This window comes from Nannospalax galili, unplaced genomic scaffold (assembly GCF_000622305.1).
Source record: "Nannospalax galili isolate Female #2095 unplaced genomic scaffold, S.galili_v1.0 scaffold319, whole genome shotgun sequence".
In the NCBI taxonomy this organism is placed as follows: domain Eukaryota; kingdom Metazoa; phylum Chordata; class Mammalia; order Rodentia; family Spalacidae; genus Nannospalax; species Nannospalax galili.
This window is the reverse complement of record NW_008343413.1, coordinates 631,071-648,515: the sequence shown is the minus strand read 5'-3', so window position 1 is coordinate 648,515 and position 17,445 is coordinate 631,071. Positions and strand designations below refer to the sequence as shown.

General features: G+C 43.1%; 1 protein-coding gene across 2 annotated transcripts in view; it reads right to left on the bottom strand.

The window, feature by feature from the left end:
• Positions 1-945: 945 nt before the first annotated feature.
• Positions 946-17,445, bottom strand: part of Mfhas1 (malignant fibrous histiocytoma amplified sequence 1) — a 113,079-nt gene continuing 96,579 nt past the window's right edge. The window contains exons 3-4 of one of the 2 annotated variants that reach the window (XR_607489.2): positions 8,360-8,470; positions 946-3,515 (exon numbers count right to left, since the gene is read on the bottom strand). Coding sequence is in view for 1 of the 2 variants with exons in the window: in XM_008839642.2 (XP_008837864.1) it covers positions 3,482-3,515 (34 nt within the window). In the remaining variant the exon portion in view is untranslated. The remainder of the gene's footprint in view (positions 3,516-8,359; positions 8,471-17,445) is intronic. The other variant, XM_008839642.2, reaches the window with a different exon arrangement.

Here is a 17,445-nt window from a genome sequence, read left to right as displayed (position 1 = left end):
TCAGGCCCTCTGTGCAGGGCTTGTGCTTGTCTATTTTGGTGCATTTTCCTCTCCATCTCTTCTCATCTACTTTTATTTTTCATTTGTTTCTTGAAAAACAAGAGGAAAAGAACTTCTGACCAAGTCCTCAGGGACCTGCCATTTCAAACTTCCAGAGGGTCTCTGATCATTCATGGCAGGAATCCTGTTATGAGCCTTAGATCAGGGGATGGGGGAGTGGAGGGGGAGTGCTGAAGAGAAAACTCAGTGATTAAGAGTACTGACTGCTCTTGCAAAGGACATGGGTTTTGTTCCTGGCACCCACATGGTGGCTAACAAGTTTGTAACTCTCTAGTTCCAGAGGCTCCAATGCCTTCTTCTGGCCTCCATGGGCATTGCATGCATGGTATGCTTACAAACAGGCAAAACATTCATACACATAAATACACACACACACCAGAAAAATGGAATCTTCCAAACCTGTCATACAAGCAAGCTCCAATATAGGAACACAATGGCCCACTGGAAAAATGATTTGACTTAGCAGGTGGTACTGGGCTAGGGCTGTGGCTCACTGGCAAAGTTTTAAAATGGAAACTTGGGCCAGTAAGATGGCTCAGTGGGTGAAGGTACGTGCTCCCAAGCCTGATGACCAGAGTTTGAGCCCTGGAATCCATATGCTATAAGGCAAGCGGAGAACCAATTTAACATTGTCCTCTGACATGTGCACTGTGGCATGCAAATGCCATACACATACTCAAATAAAATAAATGTAACAGAAAATTTTAAAACAGAGACTTTCATTGTCCCTTAAGGACTCAAGCCCCAAACAGTTGAAAACTGCTGTCCCCTCCTCCCATAGCTCAAACTTAGGAACTAAAAATACAAAATAGTTACTACTTAACTGATAATAGTAAAACCAAAATCAAACTGGAAATAACTAGACTCCAAACTGCCATGGCTTAATCATTTCTTTGTATTTGTATTTATTTTTTAAATTTCCACCCCATTAGGACAATAAACTGGGAAACCACAATACAATTCACAGACTGCATCATGAAAAACACACACTCCATCAGAATCACATCAAGCCCTTCCTCTTTATTCATTCAAAAGTCCAGTGCACATATCAAATATGAGCACTATCATTTTTTTTTTCCTTAGAAGGGGGAAGAACATTTATTCTGGCAGCACTTTTACAATTCCAGGAAGTGGTTTGGATACCACCAGCTGCAGGAATAGAAACCATAACAAACTTGGAGGGCATTTGTTTGAGAGGCAAGGGACTCCTTGGGTAGAACAAATTCCTCTTGTGCTTCGTGAATGGCCCCTCAGCCGCTGGCTGCGGCATCTTCCCAGGTTGTTGAAAGAGGAAACAGAATTTCCTATGTAGACGGTGAAATTCCTATTGAGCAGAGTGGTTTATGTATCTCCAACCCTCCCCTCATGAGGCAAGTTTTCGGGCTTTGCTGAGACTTCTTTCAGTCACATGACCCTCTGACCATGTCGACCCTTTGGCCAAAACACATTTCCTCATATACACTGCTTCTCGAGGGTTCAGACGACAGCACAAAACATCACTTGTCACAAAGTAGCAGATACTCAGAACATGGGCATTTATGTTTATGAAAATGGCAACCATTGCAGGGCATCACCCCAAGGAGCCTCATTTTCATTTAATATGGCCCTCTGGGGAGTGAACCCAAAGTCATACAGGACTTTTTCAAGACAGGTCAAAGATAGTTGATTTGACAGTTTTGGAACTGCCTGGTGTGAATTAAAAAACTTATTGCCCAATAATTCAGTGGTCCATAAAGAAATTAAACATTACCATTCAATCTCCACTTACACACATGCACGAGAACTGTGACAAAATTAACCAGATCCAATTAACCAGATCCGTCCCGTGACTGTGTTCTAAAAGAAAACAAAATCTCAAACTTGAGCTGTCACATTCAAGTATTAAAAACATAAAAAGAGACTGATTCCCACTTGAGTCTATGATTCTAAACCATCCTTGCGTAATGGGGGCTCTGGAGGCAGTCAGGTCAACGGACTGAACATGCTACACAAACTGATTTGCAATTTCTCCCAGCACAGCCATTCGTCCACCATTTCCCTGAAGGATTTGTGGAGAGTGCATGTGCTGTAGCACTCAGAGTCAATCCTTTATAAGCAAGTGAAAAGGAAGACCAGCTGACTCACTCTTCTTGCCTGACACTGGGGAGAAACAGTTTTACACATTTCCTGTCAACACAGGGAGGAGGCAGATGTAAACAGAGTCCTTTACATTCTTCAAAGAGTGTGTTACTACTGCAGCATATGCTGTTTGGCCCCAATTGGGAGACTAGGGAGCATTTTGTGGAGTTTGTTTCTAAGTTTTACCTCCTGGAGATTTCAAAACAAGGGTTTTATTAGATCTTGGCAGAAGATCCTTCAACAATTGGCTCTGAATGAATAATAGCCAGTGTGGGATCATGCTCACCAACAGGAGGCTCACTACCTGAAGCCAGATGTGGAGGTTCACATAGCACTATGCTAAATTTTGCACCCTGTTCTACAAAAAGATGCTTAGTAGCAGAGTCCCTGCAAAATTTAGAACTAACCTGATTATCTTAAGCTGTTCCAAGATTCGGGTTGTCCCTGGGTGCTTCACCCCATTTGGCCTCTCAGAATGCTTCATCTTTACCACAGCAGTGATGACTGATGTGTGGGGAGAGAAAATGAATGATCCTACTCTCCAGTGATGCTACCGCTGTGTCTAATGATTTACAGGCAGGAGCTTTAATGAAAAGGTAGAAGAGGACCCTGTCTCAATGGGCTCAAGGATCTTGCTGATTACCAAAAGTCTCTATGAACCAACACTGAATCTGTGGACTAACAGGTAGATGATGCCTTTTCCTTTTTAGTCTGAGAAGGTGAAGTTAAAGAACAAAAAAGTCTTACACTAAAATAAGAAATCAGCCCCAACTTGGCACAGTTCTCATGCAAAATATTGCACCCAGTGTTAACTAATGCTAGAAGCTTCAAACTGTATAAATTTAAATGTATTTGCGTATTATAAAAATAAAGATTAACATATACATATTTTACACTAGTTACGGAACATCAATGAACGTCAGTCAATCCCTCTTTCACATTTAACAGAACTGAAACCCGAGTGCTCTAAATACTGCCACCTGTACTGGAACTATGGCTTATGTGTACATGGAAAATAAAATCCCTGAGAAGCCATTCAACATTTTTTTTCTTTTCTTCAAGTAGCGCTCTCCTTGGAGGATCACAGTTCTGAGGTTCAGGTTGTGAAACATTTGCTCCATGTTCTCGCCCATCTTGCCAGCCCCCTCCACACCTCTCCAAGGGTCCTCTGAAAGCTCCCTCATACAGCTTCACTCAGCCCCAGAAGTAGCCAGGGAGTGTGCAGGGCTTGCCAGGGGCAGAAGATGGTTCAGGTCGGTTCCTATGCTCTGTTTTCTCCATGGAAATTCCACAGCCACAAAAATCACTGGTTTCTGTGCTTTTCACCAACGTTCTTCCTAGAAGGGGGAGGGGGAGAAAAGACACAGAATACAAAAGAGAATGACAGTGTCAATTGTAAGGAAAGACAGTGATTTTCTTCCACACTGATTTCCATGTCTACTTCTAGAATCTGCTATGAACATGTAGGACATTAATGACCCCAAAAGGAAACAATCTTTTTAATAGTTAACTTAGTCAAATGTTTATTTGTGATGCTAAGTGTAGATTAGATATAAAGAGGGACCAATACCAATTACTATAACTACATATTCCCTTGTAATTTTACAGGTTAACTAGCTTTCTAATTAACAATCACAGACTTTAAATACAGACTTTCTTCCTCTGAAAACACACATGGAGACATTAAATAACTCTCCAGGAGAGAAATGCATGCCACAACGTGAATTTAACTATCAGGACTAAGAGCATGGTTTTATATAAAGTGTTATAAGCAAGGCAGTCAACCCAAATCTGGAGTTTTTGAGCACACAGTGAAGAAAATGCTGCATTCTCAGCCAACTAAACAAAGTGGTATTTGATTTAAACAAAACAGAAGGGAAATATCAAATATTTCCATCTTTTATTTTGGCTTTCTTCCAGTGACACGCAATGGGATTTTCTAAGTGTTTTACAGCATTTAGTAACATACAAAGACAATGAGTGGAAAGGAAAAGGGTTATGTCCCGCTCCTCCACCCCATCTCTCTCAATGCTGCTTAACTTCATGTACACTGATAACTCAGCATTCACTTACCAGGTTCTTTCAGCCCATATAAGAATTAGCTGGGAGTCTATTCAATCTTAATATCAATGGTATCACTAAAACCAAGACTCTTCCATTTAAGACATGTTTGCCAGTAGCAGTACAGTATTTGCTTAACCTCTCAACTCCTACCCATGCCACCAAATCCTGGTGGGAAGATACCTAAGGGTGAGGGCACAGCTAGGCCTGTGATAGGACAAGCATGACTCTGTAGTGTGCCTGATGCATAAAAGAGAGGTTGGCTATATGGGGCGCCAGAAAATTTCACATTCCTTTGGCACTCAGCCATAAGAAAAAAACTGAAGACCTATTAATATAGTAAACTCCTGGCAGGTAAAGTTTTCACACTGTCTCCAATCCCAGGAATAATATGACACATCTTACTGTAAAGAGGATGGCCATGCAAAAACACGTCTCAACCAGGAAGTTAACAGTGCTGCTGCCAGTCCTGGGTTCATGTGGCCACAACTATTTTTCTTGGCGAATATAATGAACCTTCTGAAATGCAGACAGTTGTGTCTGCTGCCTGCTCCCCTGAGCCACATGTATGTCTGAGAAATAAAAGATCACTAAACCAAGGCCAGCTACAGGAAACATTCCACTATTGCCACTTCCAGCCTTTTCCTGCATTGTGATAGTTAATGTTGTCAACTTGACAGAATCTAGAATCACCTGAGATGGGCCCCTGAGCATGTCTATGGGAGATTAAGCTTGATTAAATTAAGTGGGGTAGGAAGACATGCCAGTATGGGTGGGATCACTCCCTGGCTGGGACTCTGGACTGTGTGAGTGGAGAGCTGAACAGCAGCAAACACTCAGTGCTTCCTGCTTCTAAACTGTATGCAACGTGACAGATGCTTCAAGCTCCTGCTGCCTTCACTTCCCCGCCACCACAAACTGTACCTTCAACTATGACCACAGTGAACCTTTTCCCCCTTAAGCTGCTTTTGTCGGAGTATTTTATCACAGCAACAGAAAAAGAAATGCAGACACACAACAATACTGCTTTTCACCTATCAAATCTCTAACCTTCTCTAATCTTACTGATTTTCTTCTCAATGAACCCATCCTAGTCCTTCAAGTTCCATTGCAAACATTGCTTCCCAGGCCTTTACCTGGGTCATCTTCTCAGTGCTATTCATAACCTGCCATCAATTTCAATTTCAGTCTGACACAAGTTTGTCTGTCTACTTTGATCGCCATGCTATGATTCTTGGGGACAGGTTATTTCTACATCCTCGACATCCATCACAATGCCTAGTAGAGCATACAGTCTCAGCAAAAACACATAAATAAATAAGATGTAGAGAAAAGCCACAGATAAAGTAGTTAATATACTTTGAGGTCATTCCTATAACAAAGGTGTATAAAAATATTAAGTATGCAGGAAAAGATAATCCATTACAGTTAGAAATGTTGGAGATGGTTTCCCCACAAAGGTACACAACTTTGGACTCAAGAACAATGGGCTATCATTAACATCAAGGTGGCAGCCAGCTGAGGACTGACGGCCAGCTAGGGGGCACTGTGAAGCCCCCTTCACTGACTGTGAAGGGCCTGTCGGGCCAGGATTTTGAACTTGAGCCTTCAATTACCAGGACGCTACTCAAGGCTTTTAAATAAAGAGAGATGACAGGCACTGCCATTAAAAGATAATACTTGTTCAATGGACAAGACAACTAGATAGCAGGTTGTTTGGTGGATGAGGAGGCAGAAGAAAGCACAGAGCTACAGAGAAAGCTACATGGCCAAGTTCACTCATGTCAGGGCACACTGATAAAATGGGTGTGTTCTGGTGACAGACTGTCTAAGCAGAAGCCATTGAAGATAACAGATTCCTAGTTTGGACAGACAGGCACAAAACTCTGCCATTATCTGAGATGGAAACAGAAATTGAGCACTGTGAGAGAAGATGACAATGAATTCAGTTCTTTATCATGAAGTCCATGTGACATTCGGAAGGCTGCAAGGTAGGATGCTGGCAACTGAGGTGTAGAATTGAGCAGAAGGCTCTATTTAGGTCTCGGACTCAGAATCCTCCCAGATTAGAGCACCTGCCCCGAACCCCAGATGCAGCAAAGGAACATGACTCAAAGTATTTGCCTGTTTGGGCTGAAAGTAAAACCATGTATTAACTGTATCTTTTATTTTCAGTGTTTTGAGTTGTCCTGGCATTATTGATGTTGGAGGGACTGGTCCTCCCAGAGTGAGCCAGTTCCTAGAGACAATAAAGAACTCACCTGCCAGTTAATCTACATACAAACCAGCTAACTCCACTGCCTTTACTGGCTCTCACATTCTGGTTCACTGTCCTCCTGTCCTAATCACCCTAAGGCAAGGTACTAGACAACTAGGGACAGCCACTGCATTCTAGGGACCATGACAGTTATTCACAGCAGCCAATCCTAAACTGCCCACACTCCTAAGCCTACCCACAGTTCCTCCTTTCTCTGCCCCAAGAGCAAGCCTGTGCTTCCTTGTGTAACTTTCCCCTTCTTAGGAACTGTGAGTCTCATGGTATCTGCTATCTTTTCTTTTTCTTGTTTTTTTTTAAACATTTATTTATGTGTGTGTGTGTGTGTGTGTGTGTGTGTGTGTGTGCATGGGTGTAATTGCCTGCATGTATGCAAGTGCGCCTGTATCATGCAGGGCCCACCGAGGTCAGAAGAGGGCATCAGATTCCCTTGGAATTGGAGTTCAGATGTTTGTCGCCATGTGGTGCTGGGAATTGAACCTGGGTTCTCTGCAAGAGCAGCCAGTGCTCTTAACCGCTGAGCCATCTCTCCAGTCCCACATCCTCTCTTCAGGCAGGCAGGCACCTGCTGTTCTGCTCACTTTACTGTACTTCGTATGTTCTGTGAACACACTGAATTTGAAAATGCACAGGCAAATGAGAGCATCCAGCATTGATGACAGGGGCTGTAGAGCAGAAAGCATAGTTGTGTACTTGGCAGCTGGGACTACAAGAAATAGCTTTGTGTGGGACTCATGCTCTCTACTTTATGTGACTTAACAGGGTTGCGAAGTGGATTAATAAGTCAGGGGCTTTTAGTCTGAGGGGTTTATTCAGGTCCTGCGGGTGTTAGTAACTGCAATACGAAAGACAACAAACAGAGCATACCACTCATTTCCATTTTTATTCCAAGAAAACAATGGTGGGCATTGAGGTTTACTGCACACACCCTACAGACAGATTTTCATGTATTCTACCTTGGCAGCTGGGAACTGGGGAAGAAAAGCCAACATTCTCATCTATCTATGCAGCATACACAGTTACCTTTTATGGGCATGCATCTCAGTTAAGAAGTTTCAGATAAGCCAGTGGGTAGATTGTCATAATACTCATATTTATAGAAAAATTTTGCATTTTTACCATATATACCATTCAGTGTATCACATATAATCCTAATGGAAACAACACCTATTTGCTTTATATGAAACTGTCTTATGAGACACACTCATGAAATAAATGCTTCCATGATCTGCATTTTACAGATGTCTAAAGTCATTACACCAACAAATACTGAAGACTCAGTAGGCAGGTGGGATGGCACACACTGGTAATCCAAGCACTCGGGAGGCTGAGACCAGAGGACAGCAAGACCCTACCTCAAAATAATCAAAAGGAGAAGAAAGAACAAGTTCAGACTAGTGCAGTGTAGCTCCGGAGTTCAAACAACCTTGAGAAAATAAATACAAACACTGTTTTAAAAAGTTATATGCTATGTTAATTAACTTGGGATCTTCCTGGTGTTATAGTTTATGTAAGAGTAAACAACAACAAAAAGTCACTTAGTTATCCAACAAGGATCTAAAATTACTGATGTGTCATATAATCATATATATATAATATATAATCATATAATATATATAATCATATATATATATGATGTGTCATATATAGTGAAATGAAGAACTGAGCAGTTTGCTGTTTCTTATTCCCAACATGAGTGATTCTAGATAAGCAAAAGGTGAAGAATCTTAGATGGTCTGCCCTATGGAATCACTTTATTCCCAACCCTCCCTACTCTCTCCTTAAACTCAGCTGGTCCTCAGGGCCATACCTATTCAAGAAACTCTGTGATTCCCAGAGACTTACCCTTAAAACTTGGTGCTCCTAAAGTCACCGATTTGGTACAGTTAAACTGACGGCACAAGGGGAAGAAGTGCTATCTTTTCCACTTAATTTTCCAAGAAAGTAGGCAGATACCTAAGCAGAGGGGGAAAAGTCCAGTATCAATGTGGCTGACAGGAGACTAAACAACTCAAGAAATAATTCCTCTCAGCCTGTAAAAGCAGCCAGGCAATGAACGAGTTTCACACTCCTTGCTAAGGACAAAATAAATCAATGTAATGGATGGGATCCACCCAACAGGCAACCACCACACTTAGCTTTAAGTACCAGATCATCCCCTTCTATGTCTGAAAATTCTGCGGTCACTGAAAAATAGTCCACCATAGTAAAGCAAAATTCAGGTCATTCTATTTCTCTTTAAAACGTGTTTTTAAACCCATACTAACTAATCTGAGGGCACTTAGACATTTGCTGCCTTCTTATTCGATGAGGTAAGAGTCAGTCTTCATCCTATTTTTTACATATAAAAGGCTATTTCAGTTGGTCTCTTCTCCTTGTGTTGTAACAATGTCACTGCAAAAACTCCTGTGTGACATAATCACTATACCTTCTAGAATACTTACAAATAGCAAGTAATTTATCTAGTGGGGGTCTTGCTTGAAATGAGAACTCTACTGTATATAGGCAATCATCCAAGTTGTTAAAAATGAAGTTTTGAAATGCAAAAATGTTCATTAGGACATTTTTGATAATTCTATTAATGCACCACTTGTCAAAATCAGAATTAACTTCCTTTACTCTCTGTGAACCCCTACCACTCCCCAGGTGATGGGGCACACAGACATGGTACCACCACAAGAGAAAAGTCAACAGTTAGGAAACAAAAATCAGACATTCCAGCTTCCTACATGTTCTAGGGTCAGCTCATTAAGAAACCACTTAGAAGAATGTGTGATACATATCAGTATGCTTTGAGGTAAGATAGATGTCCTCTGTTAGCCTGTTGAATTCTCTTTGTCTTTCACAGGAAAATCAGTAGCCAAGCTGGGTTACTAGTCAGCTTATCACAGAGTATACCCAGTTTAGTTAGTGGAAGGGAAGGTTGGTCAGAATTTCTTTGGCAAGAAAAAGAAATAACCTGCAGGGCACCTAAAAATGAAGTACAGTTGCCTAGCTGCCTTTTGCCCAAAGAAGATCACATACCCATGGACCAGAACATTGTCCTGACCTGAAGAGAGACTATAGAGTCAGGAATTCAGAAATAAAAATGTACAAGATTCTGGAATGTTGACTGCTTGATTTGGGGCAGATCTTGTACAGGCAGCCACAGCTGCTGTTGAGTTCATGAGTGAGAGGTCCTGTCTTGTCCAGAAGACACTCTTCCAACCCAGTCCTCCCTGACCCCTGGCTTCTACAGTCTTTCCACCCCCTCCTACATGAGGGCCCCTGTGCCTTGGAGTGTGGGGGTGTGATATAGATGCCCCATTGTGGCCGAGCACACCACAGACACATTCTCAGCACTTTGACCAATTGTGAGTTTCTGAATTTGCTGCCATCAGTTGCATAAACTTCTCTAATGAGATCTGAGACCTGCACTAGTCTATAGGTAGAGAGAGAAGCATTTACAGTGCAGCTTGATACCATATCCATTTAACAAGAATAGTAGTAAGTTCACCCCTGGGGTGCAATATGAAAGACAGCATGGCCCATAAGCTTCCCCAACCATGGATTCTTTGCTGGATAAACAGTATCAGGCATGTATTTCCTCCTGTGGAGCAATCTTTAAATCCAGTCAAAAAGCAGTTGGTTACCCCTATAATGTTAGTGTTACTATTATGTTGATGGGCATGTCTTTTCATGCAGGTCATTACTGTAGTTCACAGGGTTCACAGGTGGGTAAGACTGTTAAGGACTTTCTTTAACCCCAGCAGCCTGCACAGCACTTTCCAGTTCTATGAGAGCTAGTCAGCAGGGAAGAAGCTTCCTAGTCAGGACCAATGGGACCTGTGACCACAGTTTGTAGTATCATTAGCAATATGGTCTTACCATCAAGTTCTAGTGGGCAACCAAGAGGAATGGCAATAGCCTGTTTTGTTTTGGGGATCTCCAGGTCACCCCTGACCAACGACTTGAGGAAGTACCCTACATTTGGCATTAGGCTTTTTATTTGTTAACCTAATGCTTCTGAGAGGAGCATTAGCCCCTGTGCAGGGTAAGCCCAATTAAATTCATGAGTTCCCCACCCAGAGCTGAGAAACTACTGACTGCTGATGGTTTCTGAGGGAGGGACAATTTAAAAGTTTCTTAACTGGAGGCACCTGTAAAATCCAAAACAAATACTATTATTTCAAAGGGAAGAATCAGGCACACCTAAGCAAGACCTAACTCCAGCAACATAGTTCAAGGCTGGACATCTGGAATTCACTCATGATCTTCTGGGCTCCAAAGGGTTTTGGCAGTTCCACATTTCTGACTCTGCCACCCACAGCACACACACCTTGTCTTGCAGACCCAGGCTGGCTCCATTCCACACCTGCTGCCGCCCTTGGTCGTCATTCACAGTCCTGGCATTTCCATAAAGCTGAGACCTCCACTGAAACTGAGGCTGCACCTTCACCAATGGGTGCAAAGCCTCAGATTCTCTCCATGGCCCCTTCAGTCCTGGAGTCTTCACTGTAACTGAGACTGCACTCTCACCAATGGCCTTTTCTGGCCTCTTACAGTGGCAAGCCTCAGCTGTTCTCTGTGACCCCATCACAGTTTCAACACCAGAACCATACAGGAGACTCTTACACATTACCAAACCCTGCTTTTAGCTTGACATGGATGCTTGGGTCTCCTCTGGGCCACAGCTTCTGTGTACTGAGCCTGAGGAAATACTTCCAGATGTTTTCACCACAGTGATGCTGGTCTCTTGCTACTTATAGCTGATTTTCTAGTCCCAGCTAACCAGCATCAATTGGCCCAGTAAAGCAACTGTTTTTACTTCTGGCTCTGGTCTCTTTTTAATCGCAGCTGATTCTTCAGCCCCAGTCAACTAGAACCCATAAATTCTCAATTCAAAATATCACACAAACAGCTCTGATAGTCTCCATTTCCCCTTAAAGTTTCACAAGCCAGGCCTCTATCATCCACACAACTGTTTCAAGCTCCACAGCAACAAACTCTAAGCACCCAATGGTTTTTCCAGTCCAAAGTTCCAAACACTTCCACAATACTCCCCAAAACACCAAGGTCAGGTCTGTCACAGCAATACCCCACTTCTGGTACCAATTTCTGTTCTGTTTCGTTTCTCCATTGCTGTGACAAAATGCTCTGACCAATACCAACGTGGGAAGGAAAGGGTTTATTCAGCTTACATCTCCCAGGTCACAGTTCATCAGGGAGCCCAAGGTAGGAACTCAGGGCAAGAACTGGAGGCAGGAGCTGGAGCACAGGTCATGGAGGAACACTGCTTACTGGCTTGCTCCCCTGGCCCCTACTCAACCTGCTTTCTTATACAACATAGTCCCACCTGCACAGGGGTGGCACCACCCACAGTGGGCTAGGCCCTTCCACATGACTCAATAATCAAAAAGATGCCCCACAGACATTGCCACAGGCTGATCCAATGTAGGCAATTCCCCAGTTGAGGCTCCCTCAACCCAGGTGTGTCAAGTTGACACTAAAGCTATCCAGCACAGACAGTTTTCTTTAAGGATATGGCATCCTGGTATGCCTACCATGATCCAGTGGATGACCCCATATGCATGATTATATGGGTAGCACAAATTGGGCTCAGTGGTTTGTAAAAAAAAAAAAAAATACACTTAGTTGGGAGGGGAAGAAAGTAGATTTGGGAAGAGTTAGAGGGAGAGTGGGGTATAACTATGACCAAAATACATCATATATATGTATGAAATTCTCAAATAATAAAGATATTATATACTTAAAAATGTAAAAGATCATCTTTCTGCTTTCTCCCAGCTTTTCTCACTAAGAGTCCAGCTAGCCCTCCCTGTCTTGAAACTCTGTGTCCTCAGATTCAACCAACTGTAGGTGAAGATGGTGCATGAAAATGGGGGGCGGGGATCTGTACTGTCCACATTCAAATTTTCTCTTGTCATGATTCTCTAAACAATACAGTACAGCAACTATAGCATTTATTTAAGTGTCATAAGCTAGAGGCAACCTAAAGTAGTTAGAAGAATGTGCATAAGATATATGTAAATGTTATGGCATTTTATTTAATAAATTAATTTGTTTTTCCTTGCGCTTAGGCTGATCTAGAACTCATGATCTCCTGTCTAGCCTCCTGAGTGTCAGGATTGCAGGGGATAATCACTAGGCTCAGCTCATGTTGTTTTACAGAAAGGACTTGCACATCTGTTGATGTTGGTGTCCATGGGAGTGGGGCTGTGGAAGAAGTCCCAAAGGGACATCCACTTCTCATGCCCAAGGCTCTGTACACTTTGGATACAGAGGAGGTCAGGAGGCTACCACTAGTAAGTTCTGTAGAAGGGGCCTGGGACCCTTCTCATATAAACCTACAACAATGGTACCAGTGTGCACAAGATCCATGCAAACTTAAGCAGACAAAAAGCCAGCACAGAACTGTGGAAATGAACAGCAGGCTCTAATCTTAATTGAAGAATTATTGGCAGCTGATTACTGCTGGATGAGGAAGAGCTAATCTTAAAGGGAAGAACTCTAGATAGGCTGACTAGACGTCAGTGGATGAACTTGCACTGAGGGACATCTAGGGACACATAACTTTATACAATAGGCCTTAACACAAAGGACAGAATGTATGAACTCCAGTGGTTGGGGGGCGGCGCCTGTGGGAGGGTGCCAAAGGAGCAGCGGGTATAAAGATGATTTTCTGTATGAAATGCACAAAAATTCAATTAAAAAATTTTAAAAAAGAGTGGAGGCTCCTCACCTCCCTCCAAGCAGCTCCACTTCTCCTGCCTGCTTCCATCACCCAGTAAACAAGGGACTGCAAGTGAGACAGTTGCAAGTCACTTCATCACATTTGGACTGAACTGTGCCAGTGATAATGTATTTATGAGACTTAATTGAAACTCATGAATTTGTTAAGACCAGCATACCAACCAACCAAACCATTCTGGATGTTATACTAAAAATACTAACTGTATGAACTAGGTGCTGTATTAAATTAGACACAAGTAATGGCAACTAGCACAAGATTTCTTCTTAGGATAACAGAAATGTGGTATTTTATTGTTGGTGTTGTTGTTTTAGAGTTAGGGTCTTACTGTGTAGATTTGACCGGCCTGGAAGTTGCTATGTAGACCAGGTTAAGGCTTAAACTCATAGAGATCCACCTGCCTCTGCCTCTCAAACAGCTGGGATTAAAGGGTGCACCATCATGCATGTCCAACAGAAATGTTTTAAAACAAAATTGTGTTGAGGGGTTGCATAACTCGAAAAACACCAAGAATCATTAAGTGGTAGGTAAATTATATATCAGTAGAACTTTAAACAAATGTATCAAACATAATCCATATCCCTTAAGAAGTCAAAATTTCTTTGAGCACCTCAGGCCAACCTACTGTCACCTCAAGTCAAACGCAGATATTTTTCACCAAGTCTTCACTAAGACTTCCAAATTGTGGAAATAACTCACAGTTGTACCTACTCAGGAAAGTGCACAAGATGCCACTTGGCCCTTGGTTTTCCCTGGAGAGGGAAAGGCCAGAAGATAGCAAGTCATCCATTCCTGAAAACTCTTCTCAATGGAATGCTGAGAAGACCTCGAATACCAGAAACAAGTCACAAGTGTAAATCACATGAAAAAAGAGAACCTGTAAACCCCCAAACCAAAGCCTACTATGTATTCTTTACTCTTCACCTCTCCTCTGCAGAAATAAAACATCTGGAAAATCTTAAAAGTCAGAAACAGATAAACTTAGAATTCATAAGAAAAAAGCAAGTAACAATCAACGATTTAATTTTTCTTTATAGCAGCACCTCTATTTTATACATGGCCAAAGGTAGGCAGTCAAATGATAAATCTCTGATTCGACTTATATGAGGAGAGGGGAAAACTGAGCAAAAAACAGCTTGGCCACTTTTTTTTTTTTTTTTTTTTAAAGCATCACAAGGTCTGGGTCAATGGCCTAGAATAGGCTGTTTATTCGGGCACTGTTGGAGAACCCTGATATTATGGTCAACTCCTTTCTCAGCAGGGGCTTCCTGCCTGACTCTGGAAAGTGCCTCCAAGCATGGATGCCAGACCTTCTTTCGAACATGACCTTTGCATAGCTACTGGCAATAAAACTGCCCCCAGGTTTTTTCTATATGATAATTAGGCATTTCCCTATAGCCAGATGATAGGATCCCCCTACCACATGTAAATAAAGCATCCTATGAACACCTATCAGCTGAAGCTTTGGCTGCTCCCTCTACGCTATATTTTTCCCTGACCCCAACTGAATAAATGGAGCTGTATCACTGAATCTGACTCCTGGAAGGTCTTTTCTGTCCATGCTCACTGGCCGTCCTGACCCCGTTTGCCGCTTCTGCTCCCTTTGTTCTCGTGGGTCGGTGGGAGGGAGAGAACCACAGCTGGTACCCAAGGGGATCCTGGAATACACAGAGTTTGTGAGTATCCCTTCTCTCCACAAGAGTAGCGGCAGCTTTGCCTTGGCCACCCACCCATGAAGATCCGCAGTCTTCTCTTTCCTCCTTTTACTTTCTCGGTCTGAGTCTTCAAGGCTTGCACTGTGGACTAGCAAGAAATTCTGCTAGCGAGAGAAATTCCACTTCAGGTCCTGGGAACATTCCCCTAGGAATCTGCGTTTGACCCCCTTTTCTTTCCTATCTTAAACAACACCCCTAGAAACAAAGAAGCCCCAAAGTTCTATCATGCAGGGATTTTTCACACAAGCATTGAATTCAACTTCAAAGATAACAAACTTCCTTATCTGTTTTGTTATCTCGCCCCCAGGGCACTCAGGCTCAAGCAAAACCAGTTAGGTGAGAATTTAAATTGACATGCCCAGGGAGAAAAAGGCACTCAGGCACTCAGAGAATTAAAGCAGCAGATGGCCGCTGGGCACTTAAAGAATTTAAGGTGGCTTGTGCCATAGACAAAGGGAAAAAAGATTTTAAAAGCCATTTTTTTCTGTCAACTTTTTCTTGGGGAAGGGCCTCACCCAAGACAACCACAACACATACTTCTCCATGCCCCTGCGGGCTTCCCCTTAGGGGGGAAATGCCTTTGTGCCACTGCACCCAGATGGTGACTGGCTCCCACCAAGGATGTGCACTGCGCAGGGCAGATCATGGCCTTTTCTCCACCCTCCAGGGGGCAGACCATAGTGGCAGCTACTGCAGCACACAGCAGACAAGCTACTACCAACACATAGTTACAACAATGAGAGGTTAAAAGGGATAGCCTACTTGGATGGGAGACTTAAGATCCAGACTCCACTGGTCCCCTTTTCTGTGTTATGATTCGAAGACTGTTTTTCTCTGGAATAGAGTATTTCCCTCTCTGATGCTTAGTTGCTGTATGCTTGCTTTTGTCCCTGCCACATCATTCCCTGGGTACCTTCTAGTTATGATGTTATAGATAGACTTAAAAGAGTATTATGATATTGCCTCGTTCCATTTTCTTTTAGGTACCATTGTTTTCTGTATTTCTTATTCCCCAGGTCATGGGTACTTAATCCAAGATCATGTATAATAAATTATAAAATGTTTTTTCCAATCCAGATTGAAAGCCCTCTTCAAAGGAATTCACCATGTGAGTTAACAGTCTTGCCTGAGTTTAAAAGTAAAATATGGGTTCTCTCTCCAGGGTAAGTCGATCTTGCCCTCCATGCATTGATTTCCCCCAGCCTCACTCACCCTCCCATCTCCCCTGCAGGTCTCTCCTCCTGTCCCATTCCTTATCTTGGTGGCCCGGACACCTGGGGAACCACCACTGCTTATTCCTAATCCTGTGCATCCAGACCAACTCAGTTCTTTCTCAGGTTCCCAGGAGCACTGCTTCTGGGCCTGGCCCCACCCTCACCTCCCTCTGCTTCCTGGCCCAGCAGGACCCACAGGCCTCTCTCCAACGCACAGGCTTCTCTCTCTGGGATAAGTCGATTGGGCCCTCTGTACCTTGACTCCCCCAGCCTCATTCACCCTCCAATCTCCCCCGCCAGTCTCTCCTCCTAGCCTGGACCCTGTGCCATTCCTTCTCTTGGCACCCCAGACACCTGGGGAACCAACAATGCTTCTTCCTGATCCTGTGCATCCAGACCAACTCAGTTTCTTCTTGGGTCCACAGGGGCGCTCTGGGCCTGGCCCCACCTTCACCTTACTCTGTCTCCCTGGGTCTGCACAACTCTTTCCTGGATGCTGGGGATTGGGGCTGACCTTTCCTCTTCCTGGTCCTTTGCATCCACACCAAACCAGCTCCTCACTACAGTCCCCAGGGGCCCTTGGAGCTGCCTCCTGCCCCCATCTTCCTTTGCATCTCTGGGTGGCATGGCCACCATCTGCCCTAGACCAGCATCTTTCCTGGACCAGGCTCCAGGCAAGTCCAACCCCAAAATTCCTGAGGCCAAAACCTATCCTGGAGGGACCCAGACATTAGGAGAAAGACTGAGAGCATCTGATCCTCATCTGATTTGGGCCTCGGTGGGAACTCCTGAAGACAAACGCCATCTGGCCACTCCAATACAAAATAAAAAGAGAGAACCGGAACCTTAGAGGAACCAGCCTTTCATGTCCAAAAATTAAACCACAAAGACGCAAAGTTCACAAAAGGAAGTACACCTAAACTTGAAGGCCTGAGTCTCACACAAGAATCAGAAACAACAAAAGAAATTCACATGTCAAAATCACAGAGGAAAAAACAACATGAAAAACCAAAATGCCATATCGCCACCAAATACCAATGGTCCTCTAGAGGAGTACAATGAGAACCCACTAGAGATAATGCAGGACATGGAACTCAAAGAACAAGTATAAACATGGTTAAAAAAAATTCAGTGAATATAAAGAACAAACAAAGAAATTAAAGAACTGAAGGAAGATAGGGATAAACTTCTGAATGAATTCAGAAAAGTTAGAAATATTGAAGAATATTCAGGCTGAAATGAAGAAGGAAG